At 36.5% G+C, this 18,588-nt stretch overlaps 6 protein-coding genes across 6 annotated transcripts; 2 read left to right on the top strand and 4 right to left on the bottom strand.

The window, feature by feature from the left end:
• Nucleotides 1–3,134: 3,134 nt before the first annotated feature.
• Nucleotides 3,135–3,809, top strand: EV154DRAFT_479782 (uncharacterized protein; the record flags this gene model as incomplete). The annotated part of the gene is made up of 3 exons (XM_051598287.1): nucleotides 3,135–3,173; nucleotides 3,440–3,649; nucleotides 3,726–3,809. The coding sequence occupies 3 exons, from the start codon at nucleotides 3,135–3,137 to the stop codon at nucleotides 3,807–3,809; spliced, it is 333 nt and encodes a 110-aa protein (XP_051459292.1).
• A 1,405-nt stretch (nucleotides 3,810–5,214) lies between these two features.
• EV154DRAFT_167315 (uncharacterized protein) lies at nucleotides 5,215–6,915 on the top strand. The gene is made up of 6 exons (XM_051594191.1): nucleotides 5,215–5,349; nucleotides 5,400–5,457; nucleotides 5,510–5,622; nucleotides 5,686–5,873; nucleotides 5,950–6,132; nucleotides 6,197–6,915. The coding sequence occupies exons 3-6, from the start codon at nucleotides 5,535–5,537 to the stop codon at nucleotides 6,893–6,895; spliced, it is 1,158 nt and encodes a 385-aa protein (XP_051459291.1). The 5' UTR covers nucleotides 5,215–5,349; nucleotides 5,400–5,457; nucleotides 5,510–5,534; the 3' UTR covers nucleotides 6,896–6,915.
• Nucleotides 6,889–9,103, bottom strand: EV154DRAFT_550278 (kinase-like domain-containing protein). Its single transcript, XM_051604918.1, has 6 exons — nucleotides 8,888–9,103; nucleotides 8,636–8,830; nucleotides 8,263–8,567; nucleotides 7,804–8,189; nucleotides 7,411–7,736; nucleotides 6,889–7,352 (listed from the first exon to the last, which is right to left on the bottom strand). The coding sequence occupies exons 1-6, from the start codon at nucleotides 8,963–8,965 to the stop codon at nucleotides 7,260–7,262; spliced, it is 1,383 nt and encodes a 460-aa protein (XP_051459290.1). The 5' UTR covers nucleotides 8,966–9,103; the 3' UTR covers nucleotides 6,889–7,259.
• A 441-nt stretch (nucleotides 9,104–9,544) lies between these two features.
• On the bottom strand, nucleotides 9,545–10,091 carry EV154DRAFT_503245 (uncharacterized protein). The gene is given in 4 exon segments (XM_051600897.1): nucleotides 9,545–9,837; nucleotides 9,892–9,898; nucleotides 9,901–9,955; nucleotides 10,026–10,091. 2 exon segments carry the CDS (start codon nucleotides 9,896–9,898, stop codon nucleotides 9,569–9,571), a joined length of 276 nt encoding a protein of 91 aa, XP_051459289.1. The 5' UTR covers nucleotides 9,901–9,955; nucleotides 10,026–10,091; the 3' UTR covers nucleotides 9,545–9,568.
• On the bottom strand, nucleotides 9,942–10,964 carry EV154DRAFT_503244 (uncharacterized protein). The gene is made up of 4 exons (XM_051600896.1): nucleotides 10,683–10,964; nucleotides 10,504–10,617; nucleotides 10,166–10,425; nucleotides 9,942–10,101 (listed from the first exon to the last, which is right to left on the bottom strand). The coding sequence occupies exons 1-4, from the start codon at nucleotides 10,938–10,940 to the stop codon at nucleotides 9,999–10,001; spliced, it is 735 nt and encodes a 244-aa protein (XP_051459288.1). The 5' UTR covers nucleotides 10,941–10,964; the 3' UTR covers nucleotides 9,942–9,998.
• On the bottom strand, nucleotides 10,965–16,178 carry EV154DRAFT_503238 (inositol hexakisphosphate-domain-containing protein). Its single transcript, XM_051600895.1, has 9 exons — nucleotides 15,734–16,178; nucleotides 15,392–15,644; nucleotides 15,238–15,311; nucleotides 15,156–15,181; nucleotides 14,918–15,094; nucleotides 14,796–14,855; nucleotides 14,558–14,725; nucleotides 12,938–14,492; nucleotides 10,965–12,880 (listed from the first exon to the last, which is right to left on the bottom strand). The coding sequence occupies exons 1-9, from the start codon at nucleotides 15,838–15,840 to the stop codon at nucleotides 11,020–11,022; spliced, it is 4,281 nt and encodes a 1,426-aa protein (XP_051459287.1). The 5' UTR covers nucleotides 15,841–16,178; the 3' UTR covers nucleotides 10,965–11,019.
• Nucleotides 16,179–18,588: the final 2,410 nt, after the last annotated feature.

Genomic DNA, 18,588 nt, shown 5'->3' with positions numbered 1-18,588 from the left:
TTAAACAAAAGTTATGCAAAGGAGAAGCTGGAAATAATGAAACAGGAAAAATTTTAATCAGAACAGACTGCTTCCAAGCAAAAAAGCCAACCTTCTGATGGATAGACAGTTATCATGGTTAGCTTTCAACAGAAATTAAAAGAAGCGAAAGCTTCAGAAGAAGCTAGTCAACAAGCTCTCCAGAAACAAAATGTAAGTTTACAATACAAACCTCTTTATTATTTAAATGATACTATAATTGTTCTCTTGCCGTAGGTATATATTAAACAACTGGAAGCAATGAATGAAAAGTTAAAGCACGACATGCATGTAAACAAAATGCCAAGATAACATACAAGCACCGTCAAGAGATTACGGAAAAAGATAATATCATCTGCTCTTTAAAGAATACGATCAAGAAATTAGAGACGGACACAGCAAAAATGACTGTGCTCTACCAATCGGAAGTCGAAACTGTACAGCTATACTTTGACAAGCTCGAAGACGACTATATGACGCTTGAAGTGGAAGCAGGCCTTTCAAGCAATGAAGAAGAAGTCCCAGGAGTTAAAAGTCAAACTGGTTCAATTGGAAAATGATCAAGCTGAGGCCAAGTTACAAATTCACCACCTCGAATCGAAGCTTTCTCCCGCAAACAATGAAAAGCAAACTTTGAGGAAAATGCTTGACAAAGTCAAACAAAGCGCAACACAAAAGGAAAAAGATGGATCACCCACACAAAAAACTACCAGCAGAATCAAAGTCGTAGAGACTTTATTCTGAAATCCCCACCATACAGCTGATCCTAATACGATCTTGTCCCAAGCTGTCCAACCAACTTTATTGTTCAATGCAACTTCATTTTTTTTTTATTTCTTTTCTTTAAACCATTGGAAATATACCTTCGAGTATATTATTATCACTATTTAATTTAAACCCTCGTGGTAAGATTAGGCTGTTCTTTTGGGAACTATTTTGTTTTATTAATCATGACCTTTAGTTAGTTCTTTATGTTAAATTACTTGCACAGTAAGACTTGCACACAATACCAGCAGTTACCATTATCATAGTTTGTAGTATTATGCTGCATATGATATGTGTCAATAAGCTGTTCTGGCATACGACAAATACCGAACGTTTCTGACGATGCGGCAAGAAAGAGTGTATTTCCAGTTGGATCACCATAGGATGGCAATATATTTTGTTTCATTTCAGCCCTGAGAAAATTAATCGCTTGGTTGATCTAAGGCGAGAAATGGGTCTTGTGAATGACGCCATATCTGTTTTTTGACCCAACCTAAATTAAAAATTAAGGTGACATTAGATGAGGTACTCATAAGTACTATTAATTATTTTTATAGCGGCTTACTGTTATGTTGTGACAGAGACGGTAATCTGCTAAGACACAATCGGTAAGAGCGGGATTGGCATTGAAAGACGAGAATTTTCGGATAATATTCTGATGGACACCTCCTTCAACAGAATTCGTGCCTCTCACGCATCTGTACACTTGAAGACCATTCTGATCTTTGCTCATTTGATAATACCAAGAGACACCAGGAGGATCCGAGACATGCCCAAGTCGAATGGCTTCAAGTACCATGTTTGACACCTTCCAAGCCTTTTTGTCAAAAAGCTTGTTTCCAGAGACAGAACAAATGGCATTTCCATACACCTCAAAAAGTTTTTTCACGACAGGGTATAGCTCGGATGGATTGGGCACATATCGTCTAACTCTCTTGAGCACCCAGTCGGAATTTTTCACCATCATTTTTTCTAAAGATATGTTTCTGGTTTTCAGGTATTCCGTCACAAGTCTTTCATCTTCCGGGTCATTTACAAACAGGACATCTCTAAACTTTCTTGAGAATTCTTTGGATAATCCATGCGTTTTTTGAATCGGAATCATATCCATGAGATGGAAAACATCTTTAAGTACTCTTGAAGGTAATGTGTTTTTAGCATCAGAGTTGTTTAAGCTGGTATCCCAAGTGGTTTCTTCAAGGCGATTTGCATGACTAGTTGTATTTTCAAAACAATCTTCACTAGCAATAAAAAGCTGGTAATGATTTAAATCAACTACAACTTCAAAAGGTGTGTCACCAAAATCACTCAGGAATTTGTTGTTGGTGTTGTCGAAAGAGTCAATCATCGTGGTACCAGGAACATCAATTTTTGTTATCTTGATTACCGCTTTGTTCTTCATATTATGCATTGTATCAGTAGGCACCGTCGTGTAACCAAAAGCACAAGCTGGTTTGCTTCCTTTCACATGAACAGATACAAAGGTATTTGGGTTAGGATTTTCAAAAATTTGAGTACCAATTGGAGTAACATGTTGTAAAAAATTGGATATTTCCAATGTTACATAAGCATCGCATGCGGCATAATTGATTTGAGTTTCTGATGGACTGGTGGAGAACCAATCATTTAGTCTTGGTGAATTGCTATCTTTTGGTAACCTTTCTTTGAGGATGACAGAACAAATAAAATTCAAATCGACGCTTGCTTTTTCATTTGCACCCTTGTCCAGGTTATAATCGCGCTCTAATTCTTTGATATCTCCAACAATTTCGATACTTTTATTAGTTACGAGGAAGACCTTCAATAACTTTGGGAGAGTGGTTTCATTGAACCTGTTCAATCTCAAAAACCACACGTTTTTTTCGTATGCAATTTGAACCAGAGCGACTTTTTCAATCGAAAATGGAGATCGACAACGGTACCATTCGCAATCAAACCCAACGCGACATGTGCCACCATCTTGAGAGAACTTGATCAAATCATGAAGTACTGAATTTATGGTTGTTGCATTGTATAAAACACAAACTATGACATCAAAAGGAGCAGTGCAACTCGGAAGAGCTGAATTGATGTTCACCATGTGATTAGTTTAGGTCGAAAGTTCTGTGATGTCCAGAAGCTGGTTTTTATCGCAATTATTCAGGTCAATGATTGAACTGGGTTCGAAAAAAAAAGAAACCCCTGAATGTTACAGAACCAAATGTTGATAACATCATCAATGAGATCAGCCCCCAACTATAAGGTGATGAAATCTGTCAATAATCTACATTTAAAGACACTTTCCAAGTACAGAATCGATGTAATATATTAAATCAACGTATTGGATAAATGGGATTTAAGAGAAAAGGTATATGCTTGGATACTTTGTGATTACTCTTCTCAAAACGAAAGTAAAAATAATATGCATGAAAAAATTAGCTTTTACTAAACTGTACTTTTATGTTGTAGACAAAAGCCTATCATAACATTTTTAATAATACTTAGAGCAGAATTGACCAAATGTCTTAAAGCAAAACTTGCCGACGTATAAAGTTCTTAAGTATCTATAGTCAATGACTGTTAGGGAGTGAACGAATAACAAGAGGGGTGAGTAGGGTATATCTAACCTTGTATTCTTTTTGGTCGCGACTGACATTTGCCTTGTTTTTTGTGTAAGTCTCGCAATGATGTTGAACGTTTTAGAACACTCAGTTTTAATACTATTCGCGGATCCACTTGCAATAAGAATACATTCGCGTGTTTAAACAACATTGTTTGTGGTTGGCAAGATTGCCTAGTTGTCACAAATAAGGGGCCGTCCTTGTTGCTTAAAGCTGTACATATCAGTATTCAACATATTTTCGGCTACTCGGATATTCCTGATAAGGTAAAGGTAATGTATGCAGGAATTATGAAACGCTATAATTGGACCGCGATACAACAAATCCCTCCAACAAGTGTAGGTGATTGATTTAGTCTTGGCTCAACTCACGGATCTCGAAGGTGTTCCCGTGACAAGTGAGCAGTTTTTTGAATACACCTCATAATTTTACTGGTCGCCTTTGACTGTTTAAGAGTTGGAATCGTAAAGTCCTTTCAGTTGGTTTTCTACGTCCTTGTTGGCTAAAAAAAAGTATAATGAGTTTATCTTGGTTAGATTGTGGCCCTTACTAACAAGGGACGTGATAGATGACATGAAATTATAGAAACCATGAGTAACAAATACATTTTACTTGGTTTGTCTTTTCTATAATGTAACCAGTCTCTAAATCTATACATTTTACACAGACTTGTATTTTAGCACTTTAACTACTGTTTGTCAGTACCTTTTTGGTATTTAATTGCGTTGTCCCAAAACCAAGTTTAGATCTCTTAGGGACATCCAGAAGGTACTTTATCCTAAGCTATGTCTACGTGCAATTCGGCTGTCCCTAAGAAAAGTGTAATGAATCATCAGACCTAGCCATGAATGGCCTTATTAGGTCTGATGATCAATAGCATAAAGAGGCTTTTAAAATAGCCATCAAATCTAAATGTTATGCAATACGGCATTATATCGTCATAAATGGGTGTTTGAATGCTATCACTTGCAAAAGTGAGATATGTCATATTATTTTTTCTACCACTATCGCTTTTTTTTAACCTTTTCCCTTTCACATGCATGTTTAAAAGTATCAACTGCCAGTTAATAGGGTTATTTGGTTTATTATAAAAACGGCTAATTGTAATGCAAGATGAACAATAGGAATGTATCGTGATTAGAAATTTATTATTGTCTCATGTAAAAAAATAAAATAAGAAAAAAGCTTGGTAAATGGAATCAAGCAAATGTAAATGTGATAATTGTCATTTGCCAAGCCAAAAAAAAAAAAAAAAAAAAAAATGAATCCGCAGTAAAACTAAATAATACATGAGGCAAATAAGAATATCAGTACTCTTATTGCGCGTAAAAATCTGTATCCTATCTTGAATAATTAAAATCGTTTATGGATTGCATTATTGTCACTACCAAATGTTTCTTTTCGAGTTGTCTGTAAAAAAAACTCAAAATTTTAGACAAAGAAAGTGTTTCAAGGATTTGTTTGTTTATTTGTGTACTATGGTTACCTCAGTCTCGGTGGAGCGAATAAAAAAGCTCTTTTTGTTTACCAAAGAGAGAACCTCGTAACAAATGTATCGAACAATGGGGAACTTTATTGCGCAATTCCGATGACGGAAGAATATTTAAAATGAAGTGTAACACGAATCCACACGTACATCTTTTAAACTTGCCAAGTATATAAAAAGCCAAGAAAGAGAAGGGGGACCAATTACGTATACATGGTAACAAGGTCAAGACTATTTTTGTTAAAAAGCTGAGCCAATTTGGGGGAATAAACTAACCGAACAAGAAAAAGCTACATCATGTATGGTTACACAGACAATGACATGGTTTTCAACCAGATATGAAACTTTTTTGGCGGCACGACTCTTTACCCGCAAACCAGAAAAAAAAAAAAAAAAAATTCAAGACCTTGCATTCTTTTCTTTTCTTTTCCTTTCTCTTCTTTCCTTATCTAAAAATATACATAAACAATGAGTTGGAAGGTAAGAAATATCTGTTGAAACAATTGACATAATATTGATATCAATTGCAGGGTTTACAAAAAGCCGTATCAAGATTACCATATCAATTATTATCTAAAAAGAATGAAGGTAACGTGCGCTCTAAATAGAGAGAAAACAAAAGGTTATCTGACATTACAAGATTAGGAACAAAGGATGCCGAATATATGCAATTAGAAAAGACATTTCACGACTTTTCAAAGCTAGTAGATGTTTTTGCTCAAGACGCAAGAATATTTCGTGATAATATATCTGGTAAGGTTTCATATAAAGAAAAAAAAAAAAAAGGTGTCAATAACTAACCTATGCTATTTCAAGCCATGTTATCGAACCAAGCAGCCATGTCACAATATCTCAATACAATTTACGACGCCAGTATTGGAGCAGAAGCAGCAGCAGGCACAATTCAAAAGCGATTCCAACAAACACCTGCTTCACAACTTCAAGCCGTCAATGATGCTGAAGTAGCAATGGCTTATTGTCGGGACGAAGTATTACCGGAATTGGTAAAGAGAATGGAGAGAAGTTTTTGTACACCAAAAAGCGGGCGATGGGGGATTTTGCTAAAAAGGTTTATTTTAGGATGTTGTGGATCGTGATATTGTACGACCTTTATTAGAATTATCCGAAATCCAGAAACAAATCGCCAAAACCATGCTGAAGCGAAACCACAAATTGATTGATTATGATAGACATCGTATTGCTTTACAGAAACTCACAACAAAGGCCGAAAGAAGTTTTAGTGAAGAAAAGCAGATTTTCAAGGTAAAAAAAAAAAAGGGAAAGCAGAAATAAGGCACGGATACTTATTTTTTTTTATTATTTTAAGCTGCAACAACAATTAGATACAGCAACACAAGATTACAATTATTTAAATGACATGTTAAAGAGAGAATTACCCGTGTTCTTTCAACTCAAGTCCAGTTTTATTCAGCCAGTGTTCGAGCACCTTTATAATATGCAGTCACGTATATATGGTACAATGTACGCACGTTGTTTAGAGCTGTTAAATCAAAATATGGAAGCGTTTGTGACGAACACAATGGGTATCGAAGAAGGATTCAACTACCGAAGGGGACAGCGGGATGTACGCTCTGAGTTTGAAAATATGGATCTTTTAAAGTCGGGAGGTAAAGCATGGTTAGCTGTCTCGGGAGGAGCGAATAGTTCAAAATTGACACTACAAGAGAGAGCAGCGCTGAAACAACAAGAAAGACTTGCGATTGGAGCTCCACCCACGTCACCATTACCTACGGCCCAACAAGCGATTGAATATGGACAGTCTCCATCGACGTATGCTTCACCACCGCCTCCTGCGTACGCTCCGGTGTTTCATGTTGCACCAACACAACCTCAATTTGTTGTTGCATTATATGACTATGTTGCTCAAGCGGAAGGTGATCTTAGTTTTAAAAAGGATGATAAAATCCAAATTATTGAAAAAACCGCTGATACCAATGATTGGTGGACTGGCAAACTTAATGGCCAAACGGGTGTATTCCCTGGCAACTATGTACAAGAATTATAATAAAAAAAATGTTGGAGGCGCATTTCTTTTTTATTTATTACTATAATAAAAAAAAAGAGCGGGAAAGAAACAAAAATGATGGGAAATGACAAAGAGGGTTCATAAGAAAAGAAATCATAACAAATACTAATAGGAGTTGTAAAAAAGAAAAAAAAAAAGTGGGAATAGGAGTTTTTTCTTTTTTTTTATCAAAAAGAGGGAGCATATGTTGTGGGTATAGAGGGGAAAAAAAAGAAGTTGTGTGTGTGTGTATATGGTTTTGTGTAATTTTGAGTTTTTTTTTTTTTTTTTTTTTTGAGTGTGTTTTGTTGATTTTTTTTTTCTTGGTGCTTATATATAAATTTTTTTCTTTTTTTTTTTTTTTTTAAGAGGGAGGTAAAACATGGTTGATAAATCTTGCAAGTTCAGCTGAGGTAGAACATTTTAATAATCTGCTTTGAACATGGGCCTCGATTTCCTATGAGATGATGTTAGTAAAAATAAAATAAAAAAAATAAAATTCAAATTCAGCTTACAGAAAGTACATCCTTAGAAGAAGGTCTTGTGGATGGGTGTTCATCCAATAACCAGGCAACCAAACCACGCATATACATTGTAGGGTAGCTGTAAGTGAATGTGGGACTTGGCTCTGACAAGATTGTAGAGAATAATTCCATTTCATCCTTGACAAGATAATGAGGAGGAACACGGTCCATCATTTCAATGACCGTAATACCAAGTGACCACATGTCAATTTTTTCATTATAATATTGTTCCCGAATCACTTCGGGTGCCATCCATTTGCTTGTACCCAGACGGTCACGATTACGCTTTGTCGTACGAGTAGCCAAACCAAAGTCAGCTAATGATAATAGAAGAAAAAAGGGTGAGAAAAAAAAAAGAGAGAAGGGAAAGAGAATGGTAGTTACCTAGTTTCACTTCACCATTCCAACCTAGCAGCAAGTTTTCACACTTGATGTCACGATGGATGTAACCCTTATTGTGAAGATAATTTAAGCCTTTCAAGGTTTCACATGCAATATGAATCGTATGCTCTTCGGGAATTCCTCGTTGACAAAGAACAGCAAAAACAGAACAGCGTTGTAAATCCATTGCCATCCATACATCGTCACGCCAGAGAGTGACTTCACGAAGGCGAATCAGATTGGAATGGCCAGAAGACATGATACGTAATTCTCGTACAATAGCTGCTTTATACTCTCGATCGGGGTCTAATCTACATCTTTTAATAGCCAAATGTTGTAGATTATTTTTTTTGTACTTGTGCGTAACACGTACAACGGAGCCATTCACACTAGGGGGGAAGCGTTAGTAACTAAAAATTTTTTTTTTTTTTTTTTGTTATTGTTGTTGTTGTTGTTTCTTACCCTGTGCCAACTTCTTTAAATCCAGTATATTTGTTTCTAGGATCTAAATTAGAAACTTGGATCTTTTTTGGTGATAAAGTTTTACGGACTCTGCGTTCAAATTCGTTTTCGGCAGAACGAATTAAAGGAGGTAATTGCGGTATCTCAGTGCTAGGACCGACAGGATACCAAGGTTTTTCGGATATGCGGTTAGTTGCAGGATATTCACGTAAATTGTATGTCTTTTTTTTAATGTCTGGTTTAAGAAAACAATCAGGACCAAATACATTTGGAATTTCATAGAATCCAGGAGGACGCCAAATTTCCTGAAAATAACACAAAAAATTAGCGTTTAAGGAGTAGAAGAAAAAAAAAAAAGAGAGAGAATTTTTACCTTGCTAATATTATTACTAGAAGAAGAAGTAGTTGAATAAATGGAGGATGATCTTCTATTGATACAACCAGTAGATCTTCTCTTTAATGTCATATCGATTAAATTCTTTGCACCGGTTGATGCAGTGGTTAATGATTTTGATTTACGAAGTTGTTGCTTGGGTGAACATGAAGAAGCTCTCTTCTCAAACAAGCCCTACAAACAGGAGATATTAATACACCATCATCATAAAACTGGAGAAAACGTCTTTACATTCTTTTCGTGGTCTTTAGCTGAGGCAAGCATATGCTTGCCAAATTTATTATTATTCGTTGTTGATATATGAAGCATAATTTTTTGTTTTTAGAAAAAAAGAAGAAAAAAGAGGAAAAAAGAAAAGAAATTTTTTTTAAAAAGGCTCTTATTTAAATGAAAAAAGACAGGTACCACATGTTTAGCACACTCACACACACACTTAATATTTTCGGCTTTTTGGCTGTACACCAATCATATTTATTCTTTATTGTTTGTTGCAACATGATTATTATTATTTTTGTCAAGGCACTATTAATAAAAAACGTGGTTTGATATATTATCAAACGTGCTTTGCTTGTGTCTCTCTCTCTCTCTCTCTCTCTCTTTCTTTCTTTCTCTCTCTATGCTATTCCACGTGCAAAAAGAGTGGCATTTTGGCGTGTTTTCTTTCACACTATAACAAACAAACAACCTTATCTCTCTTTGACTTTACAAGCACAGTTTATAGTTAGCATATATTACCCATTATTGTTTCTTTCTCTCTTTTGGCTTGTCTTGATCATCTTATATTTTCTAAATGCACGACGGGTTCATCCCGTATTGGAAACGAATCTCGTTCTTCCTTTCTAGTGATATAGAAAAACTAAAACAGAAATAAAAGCGTTTCAAAACAAGTTCGGAAAATTTATTTATAAATTTTTAAATGTTATTCAAGTCTCTTTTGACACTTCTTGTTGGATAACCATGTCTGACTGTGTGACCACAGAAATTATGCTCCTTCACATCAGTGTTACGCTGATCTGGTTTTTCTGTACTCTGCTTCTTTTCTTTTTTCTCATCCGCCACTGCCGGCGGTTCATCGGTAGACCATGGAAGATCCACCGTGCCATAGCCAGAGGACACTAACTCTGGATGCTGTCTTGCCTCCTTGCTTCTATTCCAAGCGTCTTCTCCGATTGGATAATTGTCTTGTACATGTTAAAACTTAATATATACAATTGGGATGGGTTTTGCTCATTTACCTGCCATAGTAACAATAATAATAACGATGAGAAAAAAACAAAAAGACGAGTTAGATTTATTTAGGTTTCTTTTATTTTTTATTTATTTCCTATTTTCTGATGTCATCTTAAATCAGTCTAACTTTCTTTTCTAGCAAAAGTTGTCGGATGTCACGATAACGTACAAATATAATGTCATCCTTTTCGAATAAAACAGTATGGATCATGGTTCTTATAAAAAAAAAAAAATAGATGTTGTGAGATTATGGGTGGAAACAATTTACTAAACCCTTACCGACGGACAAGATCTATTTCGCCTACTGTGATCAGAGCTTTGCAAAAGACAGCCGCTTCAAAATTGGGTTCAACCACCATGTTCATATCACCACTCTTCTCATCCTGTCGATGTTGTGATAATGGTATTTGATGTAAAAATGAATTGTGGTTGTGGCTCTCTATTAACTCTTGGTATCTTCGTACATAGATAATCTCCTGCGATGATAACAGTTCTTGCAAATCGGGTCGTCGTAAAATGTAGAGTGAATATTTCTCCATCTTTTTTTTTTAGCGTGTATAGATCGCAGACCATGTTAGTCGATATCTACACGCATACCCTTTCTTATTATTTACTACCTTGAATAATCGTGTGCGTAAATAACTCTTGATTAGGTATTTGATTCTTTCGATTTCGGTCTGAAAAATCATAATCATAAGTTTGTCGTCCACTTTGTCCATGATATATTCAGCCTACTTTGTTTATTTATTTAAAAAGTTCTGGTTTAAACATTGTTCCTCTTTTCCCAGTTTCGTACCTGTTTTTCAATAGCGTCAATCAAGGGTTCCACTAAAGTTCTTTCGTACGGCAATAACTCAGGTGCATTACGTTCATTCATCCAGACAAGCATAAGTTGAGGGATACTCTCAGCTGCTGCTTGAACCACCTTACCTGCTTCTCCATACAAACCCATACTAGGCGTCTTAAAACCATGATCGATAGAGCTACGGCTTTTGTTCGAAATCGAAGGATTCGAAGAGTTTAATGTATCTTCGGAATTGACATTGTTCGACATTTTAAATATGGAAAAAAAAAAAAATAATGTGAAAGGGACGAGACGTGTTTATTTTTTATTTTATTTTTTTAAAAACACGCTACTCTAATTCTATAGGTTGTAATTTCAATATGTTTGTAATCTCTCTACGACTGTTCACCCATGATTTAAAGGTAGGCACTTTATCCATTGTACCGTCTTGAACAATAGAGTTTTCTCGATGAATTCTTTCGGGTGGTACAGTGACCAATTCTTCTAATAAATAATTGGCAAACACAATTAGATAAAAGTATCGAATCAGGTAATTTAGTGCTGCTAATTTCGTCGCCCTATATTGTTTCGAGCCTTGGTCTTCCATTGCATCCAGTCGCAATTTATAATCATAAATAGCTTTACGAAGGTTCTGCATGTGATCACACATGTCGATGGCTTTATCTGTCAACCGTTTCGCAAGCTTACCAAACGTCAACATACTGACTAATTGTAATATAATCTTGAATTCTCCCTTTTCATAACTCTCCTTCAAATAATCTACATCTGAATTCATTGGCTTAATAACCATGGGTGCCACATTACTGATGGATGAGCTTCTTCTATCCATAATATGACTATTGTTCATGATCATCGTCATCAGACAGGCAGTCACCATACCTGTCGTTGTTCGTCCACGTCCCATCTGACAATTATACAAGACATCTACACCGTTTCCTGCTGCTTTTGTTCTTTGAATCAGTTGATCAAATACATCCAAAATAGGCGCCTGTTCATCTGTTATGGGAATGCGCAGATAATCCACTTGATAACCTTGGTCAATCATAGACTGAAACACTTCTTTAGGCGTTTCTATATCTTGAATACTCTCCCATAATCCCACCGTTTCGAATTCACCCTTATCATTGGGCTTTTCATCGTGAAGCAAAAGTCTTCCTTCATACTCCTTCCATTCATGGATCGCATCCGACTTCATGCGCTCCTCCATAGACTCCACTCGGTCTGTCGTGATACCCGTAGACTCCAGGTTCTTAAGGGGGTCTTGGAATAATCGGAGCACATAAGGCTGCTTATTCACATACAACACGGGCTCTTCTCGAAGACATGTCCACAGTACTTTTCGGTGTCCACCGGGACCTGCATCCATTGATTTTAATACAGCCTCAATCGCGTCTTTCGAAGGCATAGCACATCCACAGATAAAAGGCGCTGGTAATGTTCGCTGTTCTTCGTCACTCCTCTGAAGATCTGCTTCCAATCCACTCACCACCGTCTTGTCATTGACAGAGTCCTTCACTTGCTGTACCGGGATTCTTCTAAAATTGTAAGCACCTTCGATCTTTTCTTTCAAACTCATCTTTTGGCAACCCGGGAAAGCATCGTGTTTCAGAATCGTCTGTTGACCAAGCACCTGTCCATGACGCGAAGCAACCACGCTCATGATTTCACTTGAAAGCGCCACACCATCGCCAATAGACTTTTCAACAGGAATGATCAATTCAATGTCATGATCGTTAAATTCCAGTAACAGAGTTCCAATCTCGGGTCGTTTCTTGATCCACTCTTCAAATGTCCGGGTCGATTGCACTGACTCGTCGGGCGAAGTACTATCCAGATAGGCTTGGAAACATAGTAAAACAAAATAACGTTGTAAAGCAGACACGCCTCGTTTCACATACGCTGCCTTTTGTGCGGCATCTTGTTCCTTCTCCGCCTTGACATGTTCGGATTCGATCATATCACGCAAGTTTAAAAATGCGCCACATTTATCAATAACATGGTCTACCACTCTCTTTATCTCTAAACCGTTTTGAATTACACGTAATAAGCTATTGATGATTTGATAATTGAGGTATTCCCGTTTCTTGTAAGGGTCCATAGGCTTGCTGCCATCGTGCTTGATCCATCGCGTGATCAGCGTAGCAATGATTGTGCCCAAAGTAGACCGACCAAGACCAACCTGACAATTCCTAAAAAAAAAGCTATAAATTAGCTAGAGTCAATAGCAGAATAGACCTACTTATTACATGATGAGTGCAGTCTTGGAAAGATCCGTACTAGAAATCAGACAACGAATTTCGTCAAAATCACACCATTCTGGTGATTTTTCCGCAGTAATAGGCACACGGTGGTAATCAAGCACATTTTTAGAGACACTAGTTGAATCACTATCACTATCAAACTCATCAGTGACTTCGGCAGCCACAGAGTACATGACCTCACGTACCGTCAACACGTCGTGAATATTGACTTCTTCCCAAGCAGCCAAAACATTGCCATCTTTATCTTCGCCGTGCAACAAGATACGTCCATCGTAATTTGTTACCTCTCGAATGACATCTTGTTTCAATCTTTCTTCCAGCTGTTCCAGACGTTCTCCTGTAATGCCCTTATAAACCTTGATATTACGTAACGTAAAATATCGATCACGAAGAACATAAGGAATACCATTGATATAAATAATAGGTTCCTCACGTAAATTAATCCATTGAATCTTTGAGTTACTATCCGTGATTAATTTTCGGATCACCGTACGCAATCCATCCATCGTGGGCTGAGCTACGCCATAGACGTGGGTATGTTTGATTCTTCTAAAATTGTGTGCTCCTTGTACCAAAAACACATGGTGCGGTTGAAGCCGATGCGATACTTCGTCCTCCTGCGTGATATCGCTACCTGGCGTAGGCAGTTTCTGAAGTTGATTGTTTTCCTGGGCATCCAACTGGTGATGCGATGTACTCCAAAAATCAATCTTCAGGATAGTTTGAGATGTAAGCACAACGCCCGTACGTGATTTCAAAATGACATCTTCTAATTCCGAAGCAATGGAACCCACAGGACCCATCATATCAAACATACCGGGACCGTACCCTTTACGGTCATGCGAAGCACTGTAGTTATTTGTCTGGATCGTCAAATGCAAATCTTCTACCGGCCTAAACAAATACAGTTTGGGCGATTTCTTTCGCAGGCTTGTCAACATGGTCCAAATCTCGGTCCGTTCGGTTAACCAAGAAGAAAAGGATGTATTGAAATTGACATCATCCGATTCATTAATGTAACAAGCAAAACACACCAACGAAAAGTAACGTTGTAACCCTGCTGAAGCTTTCAGGATGGGTACACGCGAAGAGCTCTCCTGCGTCTGTTTGATTCGATTCATCAAAATATCTTCACGTAAATTAATCACGGCATCCGAGGCGTCAATGACCTGATCCAACATTTTTTTACTAAAGTGTCCACTTTCCAAAACAGCGGTCAATGCGACAATGCGTTGATAGTTTCCCATAATCGCTTCCTTTAAACTTTCAATCATGTTGCCGCGTGAAAGTGCCCATTCAATGGCCGACTTGGGCGACATTTTCGAATTCAAACCTTGCTCCATGATATACACAAGTCGTAATAATGCATGATTGGCATTGGCCACCGAATCTACTTCCTCAAAACCCTTGTATACCTCCAAAGGTAAATTGATTTGCGTTGTGCTATAATTGTATCCAGGTACGGGAAATGGATCAGGTGCATTACGATCCAAAAATTGCGCTCGACGAATGATTTGAGCAATAACAATACCAACAGTGGCTGAAAACCCCATAATTGTGAGATCATATGACAACCAAAAAAAAAAAAAAAAAAAAAAAACTTACTTCGAACGGCTCCCATACCGCAGTTGAAAATGAGCGGGTCGGTTGGTTCCAAAGTCTTTAATACTCGTACATACTCATCAAAATAACTGTCTTCCGGTGCCTGCTCGGGTGAAATAGGTATACGGAAATAATTTAATCGATAATCTTGCTTTTTAAACCCTTCAAATACTATTAAAAAAAAAAAAGATGGGGTTATGTTAAAAATGACAAAGTGACCTAAAAACAGCTATCTATTTACATTCTCGTGGGGTTTGCACTTGGTCTGCTGCAATAAAACAAGGTACAACCGTGCCGTCCGCTATAAGCCCGTTTGTCAGTTTACATGATTGGGATTCTGCATGAAAAATTATCTTTTTTTACCGAGTTCTTGGTGTACGAGTAAAAGCCCGCCCATGGATTTGGCTTCTTTTACAATATCGGCTTTTAATCTTTCTTCAAGTTTCTCTAACCTGTTGGCATTAATGCCTAAAAATGAAACCATGTTTTGTAAAGGGTCTGCATAATCTCTTAGCACGTAAGGATAACCGTTTAAATAAACTAATCATAGTAAAATGTGAGTTTGTTTCGATTCTTATTACTATTGTTTATGTTAACTGACTTAGGGGTTCTTCTCGAGTTAAAAACCTATAAAGGATATTAAAAAATCATGATAAACAATTACGTAATTTTTCTGGTGTTACCAAGTACAAGATGTCTTAATGTGGCTTTCGGGGTGGCAGTTTAATAATGCCAATACAGTTGACAAACCAATTGCCTTTGATGACCGAAACATGCAAACAATTAATACTTTATTTTCACGAACATCGAAAACCAAAAAAAAAAAGAACTCCTTACCGTTGGTTGTGCAACACCATATACATTTAGGTCAGCCATGCGAAAATTTGGTGCGCCCTGAAGATGAAAATCCAACTTTGTATTCACACCTTTTTCAAAATGATCCATTTTTAATATCGTGTTTCTCGAAAGAACGCTACCATGACGAGTTCGCATTAAATTCTTGACGGCCCCAAGTAGATACCGAGGATCTTGTGTCTTTTCGATATCCGTGGTTTCGGTTCGTGCAATAGGTGCTCCACGGCCATCATGACTAATCATCGTATAAAAAAAAAACGAGGTCAGTTCTCTACCAAGACCCTTTTCTTTCTGCCCCCCAACCCCTTTTCTTTCCTTGCTTACATGCGAGGTGGAATGAACTTGCTTGTTTTTTCGGATCGTTGACTTGCGTTTGTCAACATGTCTTGCAATGACTGACTTGAGCTATTTTTCCTTGGTGTTTTTGACATTGTTTCTGTACAAAAAAGAAGTGCTCACTATCGGAGAAAAGGACTTAGTTCATAATTCGAGTTTTGACGTCATTTGGCTTTACATTCGGACATATAAATCGGCCCCATCTTCCACATTTAATTTATTCAAGCGGTTCCCATTCAATGTGTCAACATAGTTGAAGAAGAGCATTAATACTATGTTTACTTTTTCGATCAGGACTACACAATTCGATTAAGTATGAAACTGTGGGGATGGAAATTATCAGTTCTTTTTAAAGTTTGAAGCATTTCTAACGAACTCAACTTATAATGCCAATGAGAAGAGACTCTTGCTGTGTTATCACATTTCTTTACCAATATGAAATTAAGAAAAAAAATGTGATCACTAATAAAATAAAATTAAACTTGAAATAAATATTGAACCGTGTCCATACAGCAATAATAAAATTAGCTAAGATATAAAGTAAACATAAGGTGGGAGAACAAGTGAGTACCCTCCAATTCGGATGATGAGTTGCGTTTATCGAACTTGCTTCAAATCTAAATAACTATAATCCTTCATAATAATGGAAACTCTTATTACATATTCAGGGTAAAGTGTCGGTACTTCACAAATAAGATCTGAAAAATTGGTGACAGTTGCCTATAGTAGCTATCGAGGATAGACAAAGGAACCCAGGAACCACGAGTTAACATATCTTCTGGCTTTGTACCTGCAAGAATTTCTCTAAAAGAACACCACTGCACGGCCTTCATTGCTTTTAGGCTTGTTGAAAAAGCAGTAGTAGTGGTGGTGGCTAAACTGAAGGTACACCTAATTAGTGTTCGGAATGAAGATCGAAACTCTCGATCGAGCATCGATCGTGTTCCAGTCGAAGTTCGCTCAAATGGGTTTTTTTTTGAAGATCGAACTCGCTCGAGAGTATGATACACAAACTGCAAGTGAGAATATTGTCAAATACAAAAAGTTATGATTATAATATTATTTATTGAAATATGATTTAACGTAAAATACGAATCAATAAGAATAAAATTGAGAAATAACACACTGTATATAATTAAAAAATGACTACGGTGTACACTGTAGTACATAGAGTACAGTGTAAAGGAGTAGGATCATACATAACCAAGAAAGCCTATGTGAAATTTAACAATCAAGATAAAATTATGGGCAAGCAAATATGAATCACAGTCAGCTTACAAAGAGTATAACTAGATCCCATTATTTCATACTTAAATCTTTAGTGAAATAAAGTAACAAGGAACTTATAACCGTACCTTTTGTATGATTGTTTTTTTATGCCTACTTTTTTTTTTTTAAATCAGAAACACTTAATTTGTAACAGAAGCCAGTCCCGACTGACTACGCTTCCAATGGTCTCGAAATATTTTAAATCTAGTTATCAGTTTTCGTGCGTGGAAATTTTCAGAAGGACTCAAAATGCAAACAATGAGATATTACAAACGAATTTCTTCAGATCTTTATATAAAGGACTATGCCGATTGGTTTGTGGATATAATAATCGTATCCAGTAATAATGAAATAAAATAATGAATTGACCAGAAAAATTAAGCATTGCAAGAAATGATTAATATAGAATTGATGCTTATTAAGTTAAATATGTTACCTGCAAAAAAATGAATGTAATTTTTAATGTAGAATTGATAAAGGTTCTACATTGCATCCGAAGCTTACAGGAATTATACGATCGCGTAAACCGAGTAAAAAAATATATAGTTATATAGTTATATATATCTACATAATTGCTTTATGTAATTTTCAGTCCCGCAACACGATGTATTCAATGGTCCAGTGTGTGCTTGTATTAGAAGCTAAGCCTACTTTACAACACAGGTTTCTTCTATTGAATGAAGTCTACTCATGATAGTCTATTCAATTTTTTTACAGATTATCAACACTCATTAAGTGCGACACTGTAGATTTAATTTATATAGGCTTCGAAAAAAAAAATCACCTTTGAAATTGCGATTCGATATAAAAAAGATGTACATGATTATTATAAGTGTGCTTGTCGACTCTAATACACATTGTATACACTAATCGTGTAAACTAAACCTATCACATTGATTTTATTTTCTAGAATCTAGAAACAGGTGACTGACAAAAGTCCATATTTCCTTCAAGAGCATCAAGATCAATACAGCCACAGTTTTATTTTTGAAATGGTCAATAATAATGATCGTGCTGTTATAAAAAGCATATCTCCTTAAATTGTAGAACACGATCGTACCATGTTTGATCATACTAATTATACTCTCGCACTCGTCCCATAAGCCTACCAAATTTGAAAGTACCATCCTCCGAAACTTGATGGCATATCTTTTTTAACGATCCATCAACATACATCATCCAACTGATGTACTCTCATAACACAGGGAATTTAAATCGCTCCAGTATATGTAGGCAAGTTATCAATGACTCCTCCATTCGTAAAACTTAATTTATGGTCATGTCTTACGTAAGCACCTTTACGAAAACATCTTCTTTTAACAAATCATCCTTGGGTCGAGATCTTGTGCCAGTCCGGTTTTTCACTCATATACTACCTGAACATAATATCCAATACTTTCACTTATGTTCGTATCTATTAGAACAGCTGCTATCCTGAATTCCGATTTAGCATCTCGAAGACTGCACGGGCTAGGCCTATTTGGCCCTACATAATTTATTGTTGCATTGCTTTCAAAACTCGTTTCTCTATGCTTCTTGTTGTTATTGTAGTATCATCTAATCTTCGATTTTAT

Source organism: Mucor mucedo (assembly GCF_025094135.1).
Source record: "Mucor mucedo strain NRRL 3635 chromosome Unknown EV154scaffold_29, whole genome shotgun sequence".
In the NCBI taxonomy this organism is placed as follows: Eukaryota; Fungi; Mucoromycota; class Mucoromycetes; order Mucorales; family Mucoraceae; genus Mucor; species Mucor mucedo.
This window is presented reverse-complemented; position numbering and strand designations above follow the sequence as displayed.

Coding starts and splice junctions, on each gene's coding strand:
- EV154DRAFT_167315 (XM_051594191.1), top strand. CDS start 5,535: ATGCAATTAGAAAAGACATTTCACGACTTTTCAAAGCTAGTAGATGTT. Junction 5,874..5,949: donor ACGAAGTATTACCGGAATTG/GTAAAGAGAATG, acceptor GGTTTATTTTAG/GATGTTGTGGATCGTGATAT. Junction 6,133..6,196: donor AAGAAAAGCAGATTTTCAAG/GTAAAAAAAAAA, acceptor TATTATTTTAAG/CTGCAACAACAATTAGATAC.
- EV154DRAFT_550278 (XM_051604918.1), bottom strand. CDS start 8,965: ATGCTTCATATATCAACAACGAATAATAATAAATTTGGCAAGCATATG. Junction 8,831..8,887: donor CTAAAGACCACGAAAAGAAT/GTAAAGACGTTT, acceptor TCCTGTTTGTAG/GGCTTGTTTGAGAAGAGAGC. Junction 7,353..7,410: donor CTTCTAAGGATGTACTTTCT/GTAAGCTGAATT, acceptor ATCATCTCATAG/GAAATCGAGGCCCATGTTCA.
- EV154DRAFT_503244 (XM_051600896.1), bottom strand. CDS start 10,940: ATGTCGAACAATGTCAATTCCGAAGATACATTAAACTCTTCGAATCCT. Junction 10,426..10,503: donor TACGCACACGATTATTCAAG/GTAGTAAATAAT, acceptor TAAAAAAAAAAG/ATGGAGAAATATTCACTCTA. Junction 10,102..10,165: donor GAAATAGATCTTGTCCGTCG/GTAAGGGTTTAG, acceptor TTTTTTTATAAG/AACCATGATCCATACTGTTT.
- EV154DRAFT_503238 (XM_051600895.1), bottom strand. CDS start 15,840: ATGTCAAAAACACCAAGGAAAAATAGCTCAAGTCAGTCATTGCAAGAC. Junction 14,856..14,917: donor ACTCGTACACCAAGAACTCG/GTAAAAAAAGAT, acceptor ACGGGCTTATAG/CGGACGGCACGGTTGTACCT. Junction 14,493..14,557: donor CGGTATGGGAGCCGTTCGAA/GTAAGTTTTTTT, acceptor TGGGGTTTTCAG/CCACTGTTGGTATTGTTATT.